The sequence below is a fragment of the Eretmochelys imbricata genome, chromosome 1, assembly GCF_965152235.1.
Source record: "Eretmochelys imbricata isolate rEreImb1 chromosome 1, rEreImb1.hap1, whole genome shotgun sequence".
Taxonomy (NCBI): Eukaryota; Metazoa; Chordata; order Testudines; family Cheloniidae; genus Eretmochelys; species Eretmochelys imbricata.
In genome coordinates this window covers 184,859,774-184,884,501 of record NC_135572.1, presented here as the reverse complement: position 1 = coordinate 184,884,501, position 24,728 = coordinate 184,859,774, and the positions used below count along the sequence as shown (strand labels likewise).

The window sequence follows — 24,728 nt, the reverse complement described above, 5'->3', positions numbered from 1 at the left end:
TTTTCTCAGATTTATCATTTCACCTTTTCCAGTGCACAAAAGCTAATGTACCTTCTGTTGATGCCATTGCAAGGTAGTTAGGTTATTTTATTTGTAACCTTCATGACAATGGCAATGCGTTCTTCAGAAGACCTAGAAAACTGAAGCGTTCAAGGCTTTTCCCTCATTTGTATCTTCTTCACTTCCTATTCCGCCTCAGTTTCAACACCTATTTCATCCATTCTATTGAGTTTTCTTTCTTATGTCCATCCCTTAGGTACCTACCCAGAAAGCCATGTGTTAGTTTAAGACCAAAATCCCTAAATCGTCTGCTTTGCTGGTATTACATTTCAGCTGAATAGGAAAGGCATAATTACTGTGCAAGCCTGAAAGATCTGATTTAAAAAAAAAAATCTGGTGCCATGAGTTGCCCTTGCTTATGTCTGCTAACACCAGTAGTTCATGTAGGATACTGGCACTACCTATGTTTATTTTCCATCTTTTGATGGCGCTGCTTGCACTTCGACATCTCTTTTGAATGACAGCTTTGCTGGCATAGTACAGCATGTATGTTATGTCCTGTGTTCAAATTTTGCCTTTTAATTATATTGCACAAGGTGCTACTTTTCTCTGGGTGACAAGTCTCAGGTCTAGCTTTGGCCCCACCTCCCGAGGTGGTGAGGATGTGGGGGATCTCATGCTTCAGTCCCCCCTCCTGGGGTTGTGTAGTAATTTTTGTTGTCAGAAGGGGGTCGTGGTGCAATGACGTTTGAGAACCCCTTCTTGCAGGCTGAAAGACTCCACTTTCTGATTTCCTGCTTCCCATCTTCACTTGACCCAGGAACTCAGGTATATTTTAACCTACTTGAGCCAAAAGTCCATGCCTCTTTCTAATCCAATTTTCTGATTTTGAATTGGAAACTTCTCAAGACAGGTACATTTAAAAGAAATCATATTTCTGTGGATACCAACCATGGTCTCTTTAACTTATTAATTTTGTATATTAGTCTTTGTTTTATTATGTATTGCTCTGTGCTGGTGGATACCAAAGAAAGTTGAACTGTTTCTCTTATTACCACCACAGCTTTGCTTGAAGCAGCTTTTTGATTCACTAACAAAAACCATAATGCCAGACAAGTGCGTGAGATACATGGGTATTAAAGGAATGATTTTAAAACAATAGCTACATGGAAACAGTCACAATTCTGACAATTCATTCACCTGATCTTTTAGCATATTGGATGAAAATGACAGCAATATAAACCAATACCAATTTTCTGGGAACAGGCAAAAGTGGATCAAATGTCAAAATAGGTGGGTTACTGATAGAGACGTGAACCTGGTACTAAAGATTATTGTAAAGCATTTTATGATCCATTTCAACTAAGGTGATATTATGACCTTAAGATAACTATAATTAAAAATTATAGTTTGTAACATTTTGCAAAATAATCAGTCATATTGCCATTATGATAAATGTTGATCAATTCTTCCACATTACATAGTAGAATTGATTCTTGCACATTTAGATAATGTCAATCTTTTTATAAAAATGAAAGTGATACTATTCCATGCAATCTTCTATCCCATTAAATGCTTTAGTTTTGATGTTGACACATAATTACATGTAAATGTTTTTCAATACCTTTAATCTCTTTGTCATTCTTGAACCATCTGATATCAGCTGCTGGTTTGCTACCAGAGGTCTTGCAGGTTAGCTGCATCCTCTCTCCCTCCATAACTGGTGAAGTAAATCCACTAATTTGTGGCTTCTCAGGAACACCTAACAAACAATCAAACAAATAAAAGATACAGCATGTTGCCAATCAGCTACTTTAAGCCTTTGACCAGAGGGTTGTCAGTTGATAAGGTTAACCTATTAGAGGTCAATTGCCAAAAGAAATAACAGATAGGTTTATTCACTTAATGATTGACAGACCTAACAACAAGTGTCACTGAATTCCGTTTTCTATTTTAAACTGACCAGTGAATCTGAACCATACTTGAGTTTAATCGAAGAAAATGAACATGTTTTGTATGTTCACTTTAAACCAATCCAGCTTTTCTCATACTTTATATTCAAGTTCAGATTGACTTCCTATTGCTAGATATAGAGTGGATATCTGTATTTTAAGAAGATTATTTTGGGTGGGAGGCGTGGAATATATTAACTACTCTTGTTAAAATGAAACACAACCAGGAACAAAATCCAAACTGATCCAGCTGCATTTTAACAGACAGTTCCAGCATGAATTCAGGGAATCCTAACACAAAAGGAGAGAAAAAAGAAAGACAAAAAAATCCTTCCTTTTCAGATTTAACTAATATATAGTAATAATGGGCCCGATCCAAAGCACACAGAATTCACAGGAATTCTTCCATTGATTCAGTGAGCTCTGGATCAGGTCCTATGCCCATTAAACAACCTACTCAGAACATTAGAGATGGCAAGGGTTATGTTTTGAGGAATGGAGGGAGATTTTTAAAATAAAGAACTGTGAATAAAATTGAGAATATTTAGTTATATTCAATGACAGGCTTAGTAACACACAGAAATTACTTATTTTGAGGGGATATATCTTTCCACAGATTCTAAAAGCTCTCAGAATACGGATTAGGTTTACCCTTTACATCTGGAATATTTCAATTAATTCACAGATTTTCATTCCTGGATAAAGAAAATGAGTACTTGTGGCACTTTAGAGACTAACAAATTTATTTGAGTATAAGCTTTCATGAGCTACGGCTCACTTCATCGGATGCATGCAGTGGAAAATACGGTGGGGAGATTTTATATACACAGAGAACATGAAACAATGGGTGTTACCATACACATTGTACCAAGAGTGATCAGGTAAGGTGAGCTATCACCAGCAGGAGAGAAAAAAAAAAGACCTTTCGTAGTGATAATCAAGGTGGGCCATTTCCAGCAGTTGACAAGAACGTGTGAGGAACGGGGGGGGGGGGAAATAAACACGTGGAAATAGTTTTACTTTGTGTAATGACACATCCACTCCCAGTCTTTATGCAAGCCTAATGTAATGGTGTCCAGTTTGCAAATTAATTCCAATTCAGCAGTCTCTCATTGGAGTCTGTTTTTGAAGTTTTTTTGGTGAAGAATTGCAACTTTTAGGTCTGTAATCGAGTGACCAGAGAGATTGAAGTGTTCTGCGACTGGACACCATTACATTATGCTTGAATAAAGACTGGGAGTGGAGTGGATGTGTCATTATACCAACTAAAACTATTTTCCCATGTTTATTTTCCACCGCCTACCCCCAATGTTCCTCACATGTTCTTGTCAACTGCTGGAAATGGCCCACCTTGATTATCACTACAAAAGGTTTTTTTTTTCCTCTCCTGCTGGTGATAGCTCACCTTACCTGATCACTCTCGTTACCCAACACTCTCACAAATCTTGGGAGACAGGCCAGTCCTTGCCTACAGACAGCCCCCCAACCTGAAGCAAATACTCACCAACAACCACATACCACACAACAGAACCACTAACCCAGGAACCTATCCTTGCAACAAAGCCCATTGCCAACTGTGCCCACATATCTATTCAGGGGACACCATCAAAGGGCCTAATAACATCAGCCACATTATCAGAGGCTCGTTCACCTGCACATCCACCAATGTGATATATGCCATCATGTGCCAGCAATGCCCCTCTGCCATGTACATTGGTCAAACTGGACAGTCTCTACATAAAAGAATAAATGGACACAAATCAGATGTCAAGAATTATAACATTCATAAACCAGTAGGAGAACACTTCAATCTCTCTGGTCACGCAATCACAGACATGAAGGTCGCTATCTTACAACAAAAAAACTTCAAATCCAGACTTCAGCGAGAAACTGCTGAACTGGAATTCATTTGCAAATTGGATACTATTAATTTAGGCTTAAATAGAGACTGGGAGTGGCTAAGTCATTATGCAAGGTAGCCTATTTCCCCTTGTTTTTTTCTACCCTCCCACCCCCCCCCCCCCCGACGTTCTGGTTAAACTTGGATTTATGCTGGAAATGGCCCACCTTGATTATCATGCACATTGTAAGGAGAGTGGTCAGTTTGGATGAGCTATTGCCAGCAGGAGAGTGAGTTTGTGTGTGTATGGGGGTGCGGGGGTGAGAAAACCTGGATTTGTGCTGGAAATGGCCCACCTTGATTATCATGCACATTGTAGGGAGAGCGGTCGCTTTGGATAAGCTATTACCAGCAGGAGAGTGAGTTTTTTTGTGTGTGTTTTTTTGAAAATAAAAAAAAAGGGGGGGTGGGGGGGGTGGGGGGGTGAGAAAACCTGTATTTGTGCTGGAAACGGCCCACCTTGATTTTCATACACATTGTGAAGAGAGTGGTCACTTTGGATAAGCTATTACCAGCAGGAGAGTGAGTTTGTGTGTGTGGTTCTTGGAGGGGGGTGGGGAGGTGAGAAAACCTGGATTTGTGCTGGAAATGGCCCACCTTGATTATCATACACATTTTAAAGAGAAAGGGAGTATTTGTGGCACCTTAGAGACTAGCCAGTTTATTTGGGCGTGAGCTTTCGTGGGCTACAGCTCACTTCATCGGGTGCATCCGATGAGGTGAGCTGTGGCTCACGAAAGCTCATGTTCAAATGGGTTGGTTGGTCTCTGGGGTGCCACAAGTACTCCTTTTCTTTTTGCGAATACAGACTAACACGGCTGTTACTCTGAAACCTGCCATTTTAAAGAGAGTGGTCACTTTGGATGGGCTATTACCAGCAAGAGAGTGAGTTTGTGGGGGGGGGGCAGAGGGTGAGAAAACCTGGATTTGTGCTGGAAATGGCCCAATTTGATGATCACTTTAGATAAGCTATTACCAGCAGGAGAGTGGGGTGGGAGGAGGTATTGTTTCATGGTCTCTGTGTATATAATGTCTTCTGCAGTTTCCACGGTATGCATCCGATGAAGTGAGCTGTAGCTCACGAAAGCTCATGCTCAAATAAATTGGTTAGTCTCTAAGGTGCCACAAGTACTCCTTTTCTTTTTACTGTGTATGGTAACACTCATTGTTTCATGTTCTCTGTGTATATAAAATCTCCCCACTGTATTTTCCACTGCATGCATCCGATGAAGTGAGCTGTAGCTCATGAAAGCTTATGCTCAAATAAATTTGTTAGTGTCTAAGGTGCCACCAGTCCTCCTTTTCTTTTTGCAGATACAGACTAACACGGCTGCTACTCCGATTCCTGGATAAAGGGACCAGTCACTGAAATTCCACTCTGTGCTCTGCATCTTGCAGTTTGGTTTGTTTATGTCTCTCCTTTTCCAAAGGAAACTGATAAACACGGCACACAATCAAACATTACTCCAAACACAAACAACAGCACCCATCACAGTGTAGATTCTGTAATAAAACTACTCCTACTTTTCAGAGGCATGAAATGGCATCTTTAATAATCCCTGTACATTAAAATCTTCTAATCCAAATCAGACCAATGAATAGAAAGAATATTTCTGCATAAAATCATCTTTCTGATTAAAATGATGGCATGGAATAAACTACAAAGAAAGAAAAAGAATGTTACTCTCAGATAGGGGCATCTTTAGAAGAATTTCAAATGCAAGTTCTTATAGACAAATAAAATTATTGTGAGACAGATGCTTCTGAAACCTTGCTGCTGTCTTTTCACTGGAAAGAAAACAGATGATGTTGGAAAGCAGTCATGTAAAAAAACAAACAAACAAAAAAAAAACCCAACCAACCAACCAAACAAAATAGACCATAAAAAATTAAGTCACCCTGATTAGAAGCTACTGATTAGATGTTTGGCTTTTTACTTTTGTAACACCCTTTTATCTGTGTCCCACTGCCATTTAATAGGTTGAATTTGACTAATCATCTATTCTTTGGATCTGGAGATGGGTCTCTACAGAAAAAAAATTAACTCTTAGGCATTTGTTATCCCAAAATACTTTGCTTTGAGCGGATATTTTTTGTCCTTAATGGCAAACTTGTGAAGATTTTTGTAAAATAGACTCAGTGGGACTCACAGAGGCATATTTCATATCCTATGCACAAAACCAATTCCCTGGCTGGATTAACTTTAATAGTACTAGCCCAGAGAACATCTTGCATTAGTCCTATTAAATTCAACTGCCTGCTTTTCTATATATAAAAAGCAAAACAAAACAAAATGGAAACAAAAATCAATCTTTAAAATCATATCACTTGTTAAGTACACACGTGTCTTTCAATGAACTATAGCAATTTCAGCTGATTGGGCGACTGACATTGACAGAATCACATAAAGCTTGGAACTGAAACATTATTTTTTGGGCATCTCTATAAATCTATTGTGTGTGTGTGTGTGTGTGTGTGTGTCTAACCTTTGGGGAAAATGGCAGAGCATTTAGAGGATGAAGCATACAAGAAGCTTCAGGGAAAATATGCACTTTGTAGAGGAAAAAAGAAAATAGAATGAGCCAAAAAAATGCATAGCTAAGGAAAAACTATGAGCCTTTAAAGCCCTTTTTGATTTCACGCTCTCTGGTTTTGTCTCCTTTGCACTATACAGTACATTGTTAGGAGATGAACACATGCACCCTGTTAACCCCTTTGGTGCTTGGGATATAGAGGTTATGTCCATTTTAAGGAGCACTCAGTGGTGCTATTGATGTGCACTGTAATTCATGGTCCTGCCACTTCACACATAATAAGGGGCTTGCTATTTCTTGGCATGGTTCAAGTCAAGCAATCTTTAGAGAAAGTAAGAGAGGGTGTTTTACATGCATCTTCTGCTACGTTTTCTGAAAATTCACCCTAGAAATATTTACCAAGATTTGAGAAGTCTTAGAACTCCTCTCTTAACTCATTTCACTTTGGTATTCTCAGCCAGCTATACTTACCCAGAACAGTGAGAAAAGCCTTGGAAGTTTTGACAGGCATAGTAAATAAAGAACAGGTGTATTGCCCTTCATCTGACAGAGACACATCACTGATGCTGATGCTCAGTTCATGCCATGAAGCTCGAACCAGCTCAATCCTGTTGTCCCTCAGGGCTGGAAAACAAAATGTATATGTTAAAGATACAAAATATTACATTAATACAGTATAGTATGTTATTCAATAGGTTTAAATGCAGCAGTCTAATGAACATTTTTAATTACAAATCAGTTATATGGGGACATAGACCAGTTAAATATAGATTATGATGTTATTTTTTTCCTTTGAGGGAATTACAACATTTGAACAGTTTTTGGATAGTCTCAAAATCAGCTGAAAAGCAAAATGTGACCATATAAATTATTACATATTTAATATTGGGATTCAGTGATGTAACCAGTCTCAGCTACATTTTGGTCCCTTGCATTGTATCAAATGATATTAAATCATCTGAACTACTACACAAGTATGCAACAGAACAATGAATCCAAAATACCATCCCTTGATTTTCATTTGTTTCCTAGAAGCAGGACAGAACAGTGACACAACAGGCAGAGGGGAATATAGAATCATAGACTTTAAGGTCAGAAGGGACCATTATGATCGTCTAGTCTGACCTGCACAACGCAGGCCACAGAATCGCAGCCACCCAGTCCTGTAACAAACCTCTAACCTATGTCTGAGCTATTGAAGTCCTCAAATCGTGGTTTAAAGCCTTCGAGGTGCAGAGAATCCTCCAGCAAGTGACCCATGCCCCACACTGCAGGGGAAGGCAAAAAACCCCCAGGGCCTCTGCCAATCTCCCCTTGAGGAAAATTCCTTCCCGACTCCAAATATGGCCATCAGCTGAACCCTGAGCATGTGGGCAAGACTCACCAGCCAGACACCCAGGAAAGAATTCTCTGTAGTAACTCAGATCCCACCCCATCTAACATCCCATCATAGGCCATTGGGCATATCTATCGCTAATAGTTGAAGATCAATTAATTGCCAAAATTAGGCTATCCCATCATATCATCCCTTCCATAAACTTATCAAGCTTAGTCTTGAAGCCAGATATGTCTTTTACCCCCACTGGTTCCCTTGGAAGGCTGTTCCAGTACTTCACTCCTCTGGTGGTTAGAAACCTTCGTCTAATTTCAAGTCTAAAACTTCCTGATGGCCAGTTTATATCCATTTGTTCTTGCGTCCACATTGGTACTGAGCTTAAATAATTCTTCTCCCTCTGTGGTATTTATCCCTCTGATATATTTATAGAGAGCAATCCTATCTCCCCTCAGCCTTCTTTTGGTTAGGCTAAACACGCCGAGCTCCTTGAGTCTCCTTTCATAAGACAGGTTTTCCATTCCTTGGATCATCCTAGTAGCCCTTCTCTGTACCTGTTCCAGTTTGAATTCATCCTTCTTAAACATGGGAGGCCAGAACTGCACACAGTATTCCAGGTGAGGCCTTGTATAACGGTACTAACACCTCCTTATCTCTACTGGAAATACCTCCCCTAATGCATCCCAAGACCGCATTAGCTTTTTTCATGGCCATATCACATTGGCGGCTCATAGTCATCCTGTGATCAACCAATACTCCGAGGTCCTTCTCCTCCTCTGTTACTTCCAGAGGTGAAAGTAAGCCAGTATGCCCCGGTACGGTGTACTGCCAAGAGCCGGTACGTCGTACCAGGGTGGATTGGCTACCCCAGGCGCAATTTAAAGGCCTGCGGCTCCCAGCAGCGGCTGGAGCCCCCGGCCCTTTAAATTGCTGCCAGAGCCTTGGGATAGCAGCGGCGGGGCTGGGGTGGCAATTTAAAGGGCCCCGGGCCTGTAAACTGCTGCCAGAGCCCGCGGCTGCCGCTGTTACCCCAGCAGGGGGAGGCACTTACCGGTACAGGGTGGGCCAGGGTTGGCTCTGACCCTTCCAGGGGCCAGAGCCGGCCACAGCCCAGCCCCGTACCGATAAGTCCCTAGACTTACCTTCACCCCTGATTACTTCCAAGTGATGCTTCCCCAGTTTATAACAAAAATTCTTGTTATTAATCCCTAAATGCATGACCTATCACTTTTCACTATTGAATTTCCTCCTCCTACTATTACTCCAATTTACAAAGTTATCCAGATCTTCCTGTAGGATATCCTGGTCCTTCTCTGTATTGGCAAGACCTCCCAGCTTCATGTCATCTGAAAACTTTATTAGCACATTCCTGCTTTTTGTGCCAAGGTCAGTAATAAAAAAGATTAAATAAGATTGGTCCCAAAACCGATCCCTGAGGAACTCCACTAGTAACCTCCTTCCAGCCTGATAGTTCAACACCTTTCAGTGTGACCCATTGTAGTCTCCCCTTTAACCAGTTCCTTATCCACCTTTCAATTTTCATATTGATCCCCATCTTTTCCAATTTAGCTAATAATTCCCCATGTGGCACCGGATCAAATGCCTTACTGAAATCAGGGTAAATTAGATCCACTGTGTTTCCTTTGTCTAAAAAAATCTGTTACCTTCTCAAAGAAGGAGATCAGGTTGGTTTGACATGATCTACCTTTTGTAAAACCATGTTGTATTTTGTCCCAATTACCATTGACCTCAATGTCCTTAACTACTTTCTCCTTCAAAATTTTTTCCAAGACCTTGCATACTACATATGTCAACTAACAGCCTTGTAGTTACCCGGATCACTTTTTTTTCCTTTCTTAAAAATAGGAACTGTGTTAGCAATATGACCAGTACCAGATGGAGGTTTCAGGGGCAAGGTATGAAAGTAAGTTCTTTCTGTCCAATGCTACAATGGATGTCTGAAAGGATGAACTCAGTGGGTTTCAGGGAACTTTCCTACTTTTCCTCTGGGGGATCTAAATGGGGGAGGGGAGGGTGGTCACTTATCCCTCTCCTCTCCCCCTCCCCCCAAGAGGGCAAGAGACACCAAACCTAGTGGATTAGGAGAACTTCATAAGGAAGGGATATGGTGATCAAATAAAATGCATTGGTAAAGGATTAAAAGGAGGTATTCTTTAAAGGATTGGAATCGGGGGGGCGGGGGGGATTCCTATGACTGGTATGACAGGGAGCCAACCCACACCTCCCTTATAGCACCCCTTCATCTTCATTCAAGGGAGGTTGATAGGGTCCCAACAGTGGGTTGGCTGGGGACCAGGATGGGTAAGGGGGGAGGCCTGAGAGAAGCTTCCCTTGAGTATATGTACTTGATTATGGAATTACCTGCACCATACACTTTTACATTCTGAACAATGCCCCACATGAAGCAGTGAGGCCCATATCAGCCTCATATTAAGCAGTGGGGGCCATCTTCTGGCTTGTAGGAAAAGGTGTGTGGCTCCCTAAATGACTAGAAAGCCAGAGAGACTTGCTGTGGCTGCCTGAACCAGGTCAGCAGACCCATCACCCTCTCCTCCCCAGGTCACCAGAAGAGAGGAAAGAGTATTAAGGTCTATACCAGTGCAAGAAAAGCCCTCTTTTACCTGGATCAGTTGACCATCACCCACACTTCCACCCATGGAAGTCATTAAATACCAGGTTTTCTCAAGATGTAGTGTGCATTACTGTAGTTGGCTCTTTATATAAGAACTTAAGAATGGCCCAGCAAGGTCAGGCCAATATCCCAGTATTCTGTGGTTTGACAGTGGCCAGTGCCAGCAGCTTCAGATGGAATGAACAGAACAGGGCAATTATTCAGTGAAACATCCTATTGTCCAGTCCCAGCTTCTGGCAGTCAGAGGTTTAGGGACACCCAGAACATGGGGTTGCATCCCTGACGATCTTGACTAATAGCCACTGATGTATATATCCTCCATGAAATTACCTAATTCTTTTTTGAACCCAGTTATACTTTTGGCTTTCACAACATCCCCCCAGCAATGAGTTCAATAGGTTGACTATGTAGTTTGTGAAGAAAGTACTTTCTTATGTTTGTTTGAAACCTGCTGCCTATTAATTTCATTGGATGATGCCCTGGTTCTTGTGTTATGTGAAGGGGTAAATAACACTCCCCCATTCACTTTCTCCACACCATCCATGATTTTATGAACTTCTACCATATCCCCCCATAGTCGTCTCTTTTCCAACCTGAATAACCCCAATCTTTTTAATCTCTCCTCATATGGAAGCTATTCCATACCCCTAATCATTTTTGTTGCCCTTCTCTGTACGTTTTCCAATTCTAATATATCTTTTCTGAGATGGGGCAACCAGAACTGCATGCAGTATTCAAGGTGTGGTCATACCATGGATTTATATAGTGACATTATATTTTCTGTCCTATTATCTCTCCCTTTCCTAATAGTTCCTAACATTGTTAGCTTTTTTTGACTGTTGCAGCACATTGAGTGGATGTTTTCAGAGAATTATCCACAATGACTCCAAGATCTCTTTCTTGAGTGGTAACACCTAATTTAGATCATAATTTTGTATGTACAATTGGGATTCTGTTTTCCAATGTGCATTACTTCACATTTATCTGCATTGAATTTCATCTGCCATTTTGTTGCCCAGACACCCAGTTTAGTGAAATCTCTTTTTAATTCTTCAGTCTGCTTTGGATTTAACTATCTTGAGTAATTTTGTATCATCTGAAAATACTGACACCCAACTGTTTACCCCTTTTTGCAGATCTTTCACTAGGGGCTGGGAAGGATGTTTTCCCTCCTCACCAGATTGGCCAAGGTGAGAGGTGTGTGTGTGGGAGGTTTCTGCCTTAACCACAGTGGGTTGAATAGTTCAGGTGAATAGGAAATGGGAATTAAGCTATGATGTTGCAACTAATTTTGTAAGCATGGAGTAGATGTCCAGTGCAGACACTCCATGAGGGAGGTATACAGTGATAGGAGAAAATGGACTGGTAAAGGATTTAAAGGAGGTATTATTTAAAGAAGTGGAAATGTGTGTGGGGTGGGGGGGGGGAGGTCTGGGCTCCTACGACTGGTATGGCAGGGAGCCATCCCACCTCTTTAACCCAGCACCAGTTTGACTGGGGGCCAGGATGGGTAAAGGGGGAAAGCTGACAGCAGCCCCCACCCCACGGGTATATACAATTGATAATGAATTGCCTGCAATGTACTGTTTTATCTGCCAGGTACTCTCATACATTTAGAAATAAAGTTGCAGCCTAATTAAACCATATCCACTGTGTCCTGTCCTCCTTCCAGCATAGTCAGACAAACTCTATTTCCTACCAGCTTAGTAATACACAGTTTCCCACAAATGTTGTTATTTTTAAAATATCCATTAGCACACACAGTGGTTTGGAATATCAGGTTTCCCAAAGCATTTTAAGCAATTATTTGCTATTAAAATGACGATATAAACTCTACTTCTTCATTCTTCAGATGCACTTACAATGTTGATACCCATTGTAACAATTTGTAGGGATGACTGAAAAGGAAGAATTCTGTTTTGCAAAAAATTCTGAGGTTTCAGAATTTGTTTTGCATCAGAGAAAAAAAGAGAGAGAGTGTGTCATCCACCTCAGAACAGCCAAAAACTTTGTGGCCTGGTTGTGTTTTGGGGCTACCAGCTCTCTGAAAGCCAAAGTGCAAATAGGACAACTATAATAACCAGAGCATTTAGGTTTATTTACTAGGGAGAACCAAGATATACAGTCACTAATGTGGACTGCAACTTCCTCTTTGGGAGAGGCTCCATTCTGACTCCTATGTTAGAGTTCAGTTCCACAATCTATTTCTATCTAAACCCTGATGAAAATGAATCTCTATCATGACTCTCTGGTTGCTAAATTTGGATGTTCACAAATCATTGCAAAGTTATTAAATTGCTGCTCTGGGCGCCTACTAAGGCAGATCTGCACCAAACTTAGCAGTTCTGACAGAATATCATCTACCAGCAAAAAAATGATTTTTGAATCTGCTGCCTTGAAGGCAGCTCTTTTGCACTGACTTCAAGTTGGATTTATTGGTTGCTTCAGAGTAGGTCAGCTAAAGCCTGGCGTGTTCTCCTTGGGGCCTGATGACTTAAAGGTGACACCTTTGAGCAGATTTCACATCCAAGTGTGTCATGAACTGCTCCAAATAGTGATTGTAGTTGTCCATGATGGATATATTCCAGTCACATGAGAGACTCCATCCAGAAAATAGGAAGAGAAATATACATAACATAAGAAGAAACATGATGAAAACCACAGAAGATAAAACGAGAAAGCCAAGTACCAGAGGTATACTGACCTACCAACTGGTGAAAACAAGCTCATGAAAAGTTACTGCAGCCACACATAAATAAGCATCTTCCAAGGCAGAACATGTGAGCTCCTCCCATATCAGCAGATAAATAGAAAGATGATGACTGAGGCTTTTCTGGCCAGTACTCCTCACAACAGTTCAACTTTTGCCGTCCTTTTAGGGGCCAGCTCAGAAATGACCTCAGAACATTCCAATTCTAATCACATGCAAGTAGTTCAGACACAAAAGTGGAACTCTGTTATACAAAGGTTACTGACCTTTTTGGAGGGATGGGAAAAATTATTTTCCATATGAAACACTGGCTCTAAATAGTTAAACTATTACACAGGTACATAATTTGGATGAATGTCATATGTGTTAAAACAAATTATCTGAAACTATGATTGAATTTTGCCTTCTTTTTACCAGATATTATTTGAATATTTAATACCCTATATTTAATGTTGTAAATTAATATAATTTTCCCTCAATTGCCTCAGTACTGCCTAATGTATCACAAGCAAAATGTGCCTTTAGGTCAACTTTATGTACCTGTTATGGTATTTCCCTAAACAAGTGCCAACGTTCAATCAGAATTTCATACACTTAAAAGAACAGTTACGTATTCCACTGGAGCACAAAAGGGCTATGAAAGATGCCAATAGCAAAGCAGTTTTATTTTACAAGCAGAAAAAAAGCAGCACTTGAAATAGTAAACACCACCAGAACCATCATTTTTTTCTCTGTCATAGAACATAAAAACAGCTAAATCAATTTTCTTGAAAACTGGTAGAAACAACCACTGCTTAAGAGCTGAGATCTGACATACCAAGTTTCAGCCTGGAGTGAACTTTTACTAAAACCATGGGAAAAAGGGATTAATAATGGAAATGCTTAGCATCAATGTTGCAAATGGCACCAGTATTATAATGTTCTTTTCCAAAAAGTTGGTTTGTTGTCTGTTGATGACAGTCTTCAAAGAGCTAACGCTAAACTAAAATCATATCCATTTTTCCTCTCCTCTTCAAATAACAATATATAAACTTCATTTATCTTTCCTGTATAGTTAGAGTTGACTACAGCCCAGTTACAGAAGAGCACTACGGTTACTAACTAAATAAAGTTTATGTGGAATCTTGTCAAGATAATACCATGCTTTGGAACTTTATTCCTTTCATACTTTTGTACAGAACTAATCACTAACATGTATTCTTTGAAAAAAATCAAGTTTATAGTTGCCTTTTCATGGAAAAATGTACTAGTATATCTAAAATACAAGAAACTGTTCTCACTATTAATGAAGAAGTAAAACACAGTAGAATAAGTATGTGCTGTGTGAAATTTTGCATGCATGTGGAATGGATATAAACTAAGGAATAGGCTTATTGAAACTCAATAAGATATGTAATATATTGAATTTTCCTTGCAATTTTCAATATATTTCTACTGCAATATGTCTTAGGCTCCCCACAGATGCTAACAATAGACACTACCGAAGTGTTGAAAGCGTCTGCCTCATAGTGCAATGTATAATAGTGTGTTATAATTTAGTTGTAGTATTTTTCTCCCAATTTATTTTTAAAAGTGCCAGATTAACCGTTTGGAGAGTGAAATATATTTCTCCATTGAACTGGTATGCTATGAGTAATTTATGATAATTATTATGCGCTATATATTATAATGATAGCGCCTATGGAGCCTAGCCCCAGTGTGCGAGGCACCATACAAACATATAAGAAAAAGAAAAAAAAACACAATCTTGAAAAGCTTACACAACCTGCATTAAAAAGAATTGTCCTGGTTTGACTTACAGGATACTGTTCTCTCCTGGTTCTACTCTAACTGCTCTTTCAGCATCTCCTCTAGTAGCTCTTCCTCCTTTCTACTTCCCGCTTTGTGAGAAGCCAAAGGGCTCTCTCCTTAGCTCCTTCATATACTCATTCTAGACCTTTTCCCTGGATGACTTCACCTGCTGATACACGTTTAACTACCATTTTCACACTATGCACACAGAGAGAGTTATATGACACATGGAATATATAAAAAAAATTGGCAAACACACACACATATATTACATTACTCATATCATACCACCGTTAGTTTTTCTGCACTAGGAATCTCTGTTGTGAACATACATACTGCAATTTGCACATTTATAAAATAAAATACATAAGTTGCAATATGTCCAATATGTATTACGTGGTATTTAACAATTCTCAGAAGCTGCACAATGTAACTAATTCATAAGTATATGAAATAACTATGCATAAAACATTTGTTCCAAACTATGAGCATTTCATTTATTTGACCTGTTGTATCTTTACAGAGGATTTCCTTTCAGAACATTTTCCAAGCCAGAAAGATACTCCTAGAAGGCAACCACCTTAATTTGCACAACCTAGTTATACAGTAAGTAGAGGATACAGCACTGTATTTCAGCTACACTTGTTAGCAATCATTATTAGCTGGCAACCATGTGCAAAAAACTGGTCTCCTAACACACAATCACATAAATCCATTTTTTGCACATAATAGTATAACCACCATATGTTGTCATGTAGTGAAACCCTGTGATATAGCATTTAGATCAAAGAGAAAGAAAGATTGGATATCCATACAATCATGGAAAAAAACATTCATACTCCACACTGAGAGGTAAAGGCATCTGGACTTGTTAGATATAGTAGCCGGCATCCAGCATCAGTAATCTTATTTCTTTATCATCCCTAAATCTTGCCAATGTTTGGAGTCAGACATTGGAAGTACTGAAATAAAATAGTTTGAGAATAACTTGCAGACATTTTGACAATGCTAACTTGACATTCCTTACTATCTGGGGATTGGTTCACCAAAGTTATATTCCTAATGTTACAGCTGTTCTCTCTATCATGGGGATAACACAACTATTAGCTGGAACCAGCAAGAGTCCTAGCATTCTACAGATCACGCTAAACCCCACAAATTCAATACTACACAACCAAAATAATCATTTTAATTTTCAGATATGAACTTTCCATAAGTACTGCCCCCACACCTGAAGTAAGTTTCAAGAGGGACAAATTCTGCTCAGATATGCACATGCAAATCCCTTTGACTTTGATGCATTGACCTCAGTGGGAGTTGTGTATGTATATCCAAGGGCAGAATTTGCCCCACAACATTTACAATTGATAGTGCCTAACACGTATTTTATAGGCATAAAAATAAATACATTCCTTCCCTGAAATATTTGCAATCTAAGTACGCACACTGAACATACATGTATGTCCACAGAGATGAGGGATAGGGATGTATGCAAATAAACACATGATATTAGACACTTATTTTGTTGTTTTCTCATCCCCTCATCCCCCTGCTAATTTTACCACAGATTTCCCATATAAATGTCATTCACTCATTTAAACCTTATAAATATTCATTCAGTCCTTGCCCATTATCTAACTTTTTATCCAGTTGTTTCCACATCTTCCCAACTGGCAGGTACTTATATGGCACCCAACTTTGTAATGAGCTCCATAATTTAGGCCCAGATCCTGTGAAACTTCCATCACCTATTCTCCTGAGCACCATCTACTGGTCAACAGTTTCCTGATTCCAGTGGAATCTGGGTGTTATGCCCCAGGTTAAGTTCAGGGAAGGTAGCTGTCAGGTAGCTAGGGCCAGACTGATGGTGGGTTTCAATATTAGAACAGAAACCTTGAAACCGGCTGTGTCTTCACTGGGGAGTCAAAGCGGAGAACAAAGCAAGGCTATGTATTCACGCCAACCTTTGTGGCTAACCAGACTGGCTGCTGTATTTGGGACCAACTGGAGCCTTTTCAGGGTGTGTGACTTAATTCCTATATGAAATGAATTGAAATCTCCAAACCCAGAGGTCCCAGATATATGGATAACTGTGACCAGATCCTTGACTGACTGGATGGGGCACATCTTCTAGATACTCATAGATAGAGGTTAGCATTTTTTTTAAATTGTTGTATTTATTAGTATCAATCAATAGCACTGATGAATTCAATAGTGCTCCAAAGTTGCAGAACAACTAAAAAGAGAGATGTCAGAAAGAAGGCCATGTGTCTGAAGTATTTCTCTGTTCCAGTTCCAGTTCCATTCATCCTTGCATCCTCTTGGAGATGGGACAGGAGTATTGGGTGATCAGAGGGGACCAGTAGGAGGAGTATGAATGTACTTTTCTTGTCTCTGGCCAGAGGTGGGGCCTATCAGCCAAGTCCTGCCTGAGTTCACAGCTAGCCAGTTACTCTTCATCCAGATGCTGTATAGATGTACTTTACTGAACTGATGCCTGAGAAAATAGGGAGAGGATGCTGCTCACAATTCAAATAAAGAACACTTACAACTGTGTGTGTCTCTCAGATACTGTGGACAATTTAGCCTGTACTGCCTCACCAACTCTCAACAGCTTCATATAACTATTGAATAAAATGGGGAAATTGATTGAACCTTGTGGGACTTAACTTTGGAGGTAGAGGAACACTTGCCTATAACAACCCTCGGCAATTAGTTTTAGAGAAAGGACCTCTGTGCCATTTCAGGGCTACTCCAGTTCCATTCACTCTGGCACCCTCTTGGAAGTGGGACAGGAGTATTTGGTGATCAACAAAGAGGGCCAACAGGATGACCTGGAATGTAGTTTCCTCATCTCTGGCCAGACGTAAGTCATCCACCAGAGCAACAATACTGTCTCTGTGCCATGCTCTAGCCTGAAGCAGGGCTAAGAGGGATGCAGGATATTGGGAGCTTGACAAATCAAGCTAGACTGTTTTTAATTAGCTTGCTTAGAAAAAAGAGAGATTAGACATTTGGATGTATTTAAGGGATTTTTTTTAATAGTGAACTATTGCATGTTTCAGGGTCTGTATTAGATGAGCATGTAGTAGAAAAGGAGTTGACAGTCTTCATTAGCAAGGGTTCCAGGATTTCTCTACTCTTGTTTACCATCCCAGAGAGAGCAAAGGGTAACGTCACAAGTGGTGGCCCTGATTGCTGTCAGTGCATCCATGACAACTACTTGTGTGAGTTCAGGTTTCAAGGTAGTTTCCTCTGTGAAATAGGAAAATAATTCCTAACAGTAAAATATGTTCTGGTACAGTGGAGCAATCTAGGTTTACAATGTGATTTACAGTCCAGAAAACTTCTTCAGCATATGACTTTTCTGACTCTCTCTAGCACAGAGAAAGTAGGATCACTTTGGCTACTTTATGACTGTGGAACAAGTTGGTAAACAGTCCTTGTATCTGAGACATTCTGTACTGATGCACATTCTTCACCAGCCCTACTTGGATTTTCTTCCTTCTCTCTCTCTCTGTTGCAAATCATTCAGGAACCATGGTGATTAGTGCAGGTGGTGAAGCATGTCAGTACTAGAATGTCTATAGCCACAGTCAGTAATGGCCCATCTCTCAACCCTACAAAACAGCTCAATAAATCTGGACTTGCTGACTTCTGATATTGAAGGGATGTGATCCCAAATTCCTGGATACTTTTGTTTTTGATGATGAGACAAATGGCCTTATAGGATTTGTTTATTCACTAGCACACTTTAAAAAATGCACAACACGCTCAATATCCAACCCTGAATACATATAGCTCTTTGATAGTGAAGATATTTTTTGGAATTGGAATATGTTTAATTGTTCAGATGAAAATTGGAATATATTTAATTGTGCACATAAAAAAATCATATTCCTTAGAATGAAGCAATGTGTTGCAAATTCTGATCATCTGGTTCCTTCTGCAGTGTGAAATTACAGTGGAATCTATTACACTAATGCAACTGGACATGTGTCATAACACAACAGCCCAGGAATCATGTTTTTCTAATATGCAGCTGCAAAAATTAAAATTACAGAATGATCTGGCAAGCTCAGAGATGGTCAGAATTAAAACAGATGAGATTCAATAGATAATGTAATGGCAACAAATGATAATCCTCAGATACAAAATGGCAGACTAGTATTTAGAAAGCAGTAATGCTGGAAAAAGCCTGGGGGATTACAGAGGAAATAAGCTTGACAGAGAGCCATTCGCAACACTACTGTAAAAAAGATGAATCCTATCCTGGATTGTATTTATAGAAATTGCTGTGGTAGGATAAAGGAAGTAATAATTCAGAATTATGCAACTTCGGTAAACTACATATGTTGTACTATGTGGGACACTGGAGGCCTCTTTAACTTAAAAAATCCTAATAAACAATTCAACCGAACCCAACCAACCAAACCAAAATAGAGGGGCTTGCCAAATTCCCACCTAAAATGACAAAGAGCCAGATGTCATATTGTATGAAGAATTACTTGTGGGGAAGGCCCTCAGCTGGGGTATACTTTTGAGGATCTGTCCATGGAATATAACTGGATAAAAGTAGAGTATTTACGATGACTCTGAGATACAGTAACAATATACACACACCCTCTCCCACCCACCCATACCCCTCTCAAAGAGGTATTAATATTAAGATGAGTTAGGAAAAAGGGATTTTTCCTGCAACTGAGGAGTAAAATGAAGAGTACTGGTAGAAAACTAAAGATAATACATTTTGGTTAGAAGATAATTCTTTTTTAAATGAGGAGCATTAGACATAAGGGATAAACAGCCTGGTAAACTATGCTGGAGTCTTGCTAATCCACACTGATAAACTGCGAACTGACACCAATGTAAATAGATTTCCAGGTTTGCCCACTGACAAGCAGAGCAAGGAGGCTCTGCTGGTGGTGGGGTGAGTGTCTATCACGTCACACTTCCCATGAGCTAACAGGAGAGCTGCACATCAAACATTGGTGCTGCTGCACATAATTCAGTACCACGGCACTCTCAGACATTTCTGAAATATGACGAGGCCACTGGCTGCTGCTTCTCCTCATCACTGTAGGAAAATGGAGTGTAGAGGAATGCTTTCATGGCAGCTTCATTCAGGCTTCTGCAGGAATGAAGAAGAACCCAGTGGCAAGGATTACAATGGGGCAAGGTCACCCCACTTCCATGGTCACCCCATCTTCAGCCACAACTCATGGAAGCCCTGCTTCTTCTCCCAATCTCATTTCCACGGCACTGACCAGCCCTCGACTCCCCTTTTTCACTGGAAGAACCAGGGGAGGGATTAGAAGTGGGAATTGTTATTTCCCCTTAGAGAGCCAGTGTTCATCCTTATTCTTGTAAGTGGGTTCAAAACTGGGAAACATACAGTCAGAGGCAGTACTTTTAGGAAATGCCACTGAAAAAGAGAGAAGAAGATTTAAAGACATTTTAAAAAGCTTCCAACCTGGCAGCCTCCTGTATTCCTCCTGCAGTGACCCAAGCAAATCTGATACCAGAGCAATGAGAGCCTACTTATTCCCCTGCTTGCACAACAGAGCAGCAACAATGGGAAGGACAAGCAGGAGCAATGTCATAGCCCTGTTCTAAAGCAGCATTGAGTGCTGGGATTAAGCCTGGAGATGAAATGGCCCTTTCTATATTGGTTCCCCAGAACCATGAGGTACTACATGTGCCCATACCTTGACAACCAATAATCTGCAAATATAACTGTTCTGCCCCCAATCCCTCCCTATGCCCATTAACAGAGAACAGTGATGTGCCGATGTAGCTGAGTTACAGTCAGTACACATTTTCAAAAAGCAAATCAGGGCAAATCCTTAAAGGATTAGTGTAGAAGGAGAGCCAGCCTAAAGGAGGGGACTGGATGGAGTAATTTGAACAGACTTTGCCATGTCTTACATCTGATTCCATGAGAAAGAACTTACATTTATTCTAATGCTTTTCAACTTTTTAAAATGTTAATCAATTCAAGCAACTGTTCGGAGGGGGTTAAGTTTTTTTAAAAAAATATTGAATTTTTGCAGAATTCAAATACAAAGTACTAATAAGCAGCAGACTAAAGAGATCTTAGGGGTGAGGGAAAGATACATAAGATATATACAGGTTTATGTTACATAATTTCAGACTATGTTTATTTACTCTATATTTTACAACACACACTTATTCTAGTAAAGAAATAGCTGTTGTTCTTACCAACTGTAGCTCTGAATCACTAAGAGAACATCATATATTCATGAAAGTCTCCAGTCTATTACCTTTGAAGTATATATCCTTTAAGTGTGAATACCATAAGCTCCAGTAGAAAAGATCCAGTATTCATCACTGAGCTAGGAGGAATTCTTCCAGTGCTGAATGTTTTTACATGGATTGTAAACCACTTTGCAACATGTTAGGTGAAAGAGGCATTATAAGAGCAATTTGTGTATATATTGTGTTGTATTGTATTACATATAATGAATCAGGAGTGACTTTCAATTTCTGCCTCATAGGCTGATTGAGATAAGGTTCAAGCAGATGAGGCATTTGACCGGCAGGGGAGTGGGTGCTGACTATTCCTTCAACCTCTCTGCAGGGAGGTCTGTGAAATGACATTAATTGCAGATTCAGAAGATAATATATGCGGTGGCATCACAGCTGATAAATAATCTGCAATGACAATCTAAACTAAAGTGCTGAATTTGAGAAAGATTTTGATCTCCTAGATATAAAATTCAATCTCTAATTCTCCACTGTCCTTAACTCACACCTCCCCATTCCTTGCCTCTCCATAAAGGATTCACTTAACCCCATCCTCCACCCACAATTCCTTTGTCCTTTTTATGCAACCACAGAGTCTCATTCTCTGCATCCTGGCTGACTCCTCTCATTCTCTTCCTCCACTTATACTTCTGGGTTACTCAATACCTCTGAAGAAATTCCAGGGACTACACCAAATTCCTCTACTATAAATTCTCTCATCTTTCTGTATTGTCATCTGCCTCACAAAATAGCAGTAATCCTCCTCCATTAGGAATTCAGTGCTTACAACACTTATTTCCTATTTCTGAATCCCTATATAGCCCCTATCACTTCCTTTTTCCAACCAGGATCTTGCCAACTGTTTCAAGGAGAAGACTAACAAAAATCCAACATTACATCTCACTATTCTTGCCAGTAACTAGCTTTGAGATCTCCGACTTTCCTCTTCCAACACTTATTATGTGCCTTGCCTCTCTGAACCCCCACCCCCCATTGTTTACCTGTTACTCCCAATCTAACCACCAGCTTTTCATTTCAATTTTTTCTCACTCCCATAGGAACATCCTTTAAAAAGCTGCCTTTGACTCCACCTTTCCCTTCAATTATCATTCTCCCTCCGCTCCTTCACTTTTAAACTTCTAAGTATGCTGTCTGAAATCCCCATAGTAACAGCTTTCTTATTCACCATAGCAAATAATTCTGCCTGCTCTGTACAACAGAGGATTTCGATGCAGAAGTGAGTCAGCTAAAAGATGAGAGACCCAAAATAGACTTACCTAATTGACTATGAAGAGAATGGTATGAACATTGCTACACTTTATTTTCTAAATGCCTTTAGAAGGAAAGGAAGACAAACCAACAAACACCTACTCTTCCCTCAATGCTGAAGGTAAATGCCAGAGTGTATTTTATCTGTTCTGGAACAGAATTGCAAATATGCTACAATGACATAAGTGGCAAATAATTATTATTATACCATCACCCACTGCTCTCATTGTCATCGTGCCTTACAGAAAAAAAAAACAGATATTTCAACTCTTCTCTCTCCTCTCTTCTTCCTTTTAAACTGCTTTCTTATAATGGTCAGATGCTAGTAGCTGATAGTTGAGTCAGGTGTACATGGCACAACTGTCTGGGACATATCAACCTATAAAGATAAATACATCTTGCGGCATTTTCTGGAGCTGTTGAGACGAGGGCTCAGCCAGATCTCCTGTGGAAATGAGTTCCATAACTGTTGATCATTTGACAAATATGCCTTGTCCCAGGACCATCACTTACTAAACCTTCTTTGGTTGCGTCAGTTGAAGTGTTCCCACTTAGTATGACAGAAGGAGTGGAGGTGGAGAGAAGGTTGCTAAGAAAACTGGGCTCTAGTCCATTAAATACATATGTAAGAACAAAGGTCTTGAAACAGCCCAAAGATTTGATTAGAACACTCATTTGATTAATGCAGAGCACTGGTGTACTCTGATATGTTCCAGTGAATGCTGTACCAACCTGTAGCTTTCCAAGTGACTTTTAGGACTAACCCTTAAGTAGAGCATATTGCAGAAGTCTACTTCCTAAAGAGCAATGTCAGTAGGCTAATATCAGAAAGACAAGAGCATAGCAATTTGTTTAGTTAAACGTGAAAAGAGAAAAGGTTGGACACTCTCGCTAGGTGTAGATCTGTAGGAGTATTGATGAGTCACATATTTTAGGGCAGATGCCCTCAATGAAGAGTGATGTCAGCGTGACACTCTGTACCTGAATATAGCACCCTGAAACGCCCATATTCACAACTGTGATATGATTATATGTTTTGTACAAAGTATGCCTTGTGAGGTATCATTTGAGAAATCATGATCTGTTAAACATGACTATCTTGTTGAATTGTATGCGTTACCATTGCACGTGGCATTATGAAGTTTTGCTGCGTGCATTACTGAAATATGTTGCGAGTCTGGGAGAGACCCCCAGCTGGCCTTTTGGTGGCAACAAAGGAGCAACTAACACTCCTAAAACAGATTTACATTAGGACTAACAGCCATGTGTTGATGGCCCATTAAGGAGCATCCACTCTCCCAGTGGACCCCTCAAAGCACGTAGACTACAGAGACCCACTGTCTCAGCAGGATATGTAGATCACGTGACTTCACATTTGAGATAGTATTTTTCCATGGATGGAGCAGGGTATAAATTGGAGTCTGTGACATCAGCTCAGGGCCTCTCTCCTCCGACACCTATTCTGAAGGCAACAACGTTTGGAAGAGAAGACTGAACTGGAGAGATTAGTCCCAGGTGACCAGGGAATTCAGCCTGTGTATTAAGAATTTTGAACTGTACAGATACAGACAGACATCATCTTCCTTTCCAAATGCAAACAGATGGACATCGTACCAAAAGGACTGAAGGTAAAAAATCCATTATAATCTACATACCATATAGACTATGCTGACAGCTTGTGTCACACGCTCTCAAAGAAACTGCGGAACCACCTGATCAACATCCTCTACAGCAAACAGGGAAAGATACTCTCATAAAAAACCAACCTTCCACACAAACTTCCTCATGGCTGGACTTTACAAAAACTAGACAAGCCATTTACAACACACACTTTGCTTCTCTATAAAAGAAAAAGGACACTAAACTATCTAAACTACTACATGCCACAAGAGGCCACAGCAATGGTTCCCTTAACCCACCCAGCAATATTGTCAATATATCCAACTATACTCTTAGCCCAGCAGAAGAATCTGTCCTATCTTGGGGCCTCTCCTTCTGCCCCTCCACCCCCACGAACATGATACAGTTCTGTGGTGACCTAGAATCCTATTTTCGACGTCTCCAACTCAAGGAATATTTCCAACACACCTCTGAACAACATACTAATCCACAGAGACCTTCCTACCAACACCACAAAAAGAAGGATTCTAGGTGGACTCCTCCTGAAGGTCGAAACAACAGACTGAATTTCTACATAGAGTGCTTCCGCCGACGTGCACGGGCTGAAATTGTGGAAGAGCAGCATCACTTGCCCCGTAACCTCAGCCGTGCAGAACACAATGCCATCCACAGCCTCAGAAACAACTCTGACATCATAAT

At 40.1% G+C, this 24,728-nt stretch overlaps 1 protein-coding gene across 2 annotated transcripts in view; it reads right to left on the bottom strand.

Annotated features, from left to right (window-relative positions):
• CADM2 (cell adhesion molecule 2) overlaps positions 1-6,897 on the bottom strand; it is a 164,068-nt gene extending 157,171 nt beyond the window's left edge. For both annotated transcript variants that reach the window (XM_077807278.1, XM_077807279.1), the window contains exons 1-2: positions 6,858-6,897; positions 1,625-1,762 (exon numbers count right to left, since the gene is read on the bottom strand). In XM_077807278.1, the coding sequence (XP_077663404.1) occupies positions 1,625-1,762; positions 6,858-6,897 (178 nt within the window). The remainder of the gene's footprint in view (positions 1-1,624; positions 1,763-6,857) is intronic.
• Between the last annotated feature and the right edge of the window lie 17,831 nt (positions 6,898-24,728).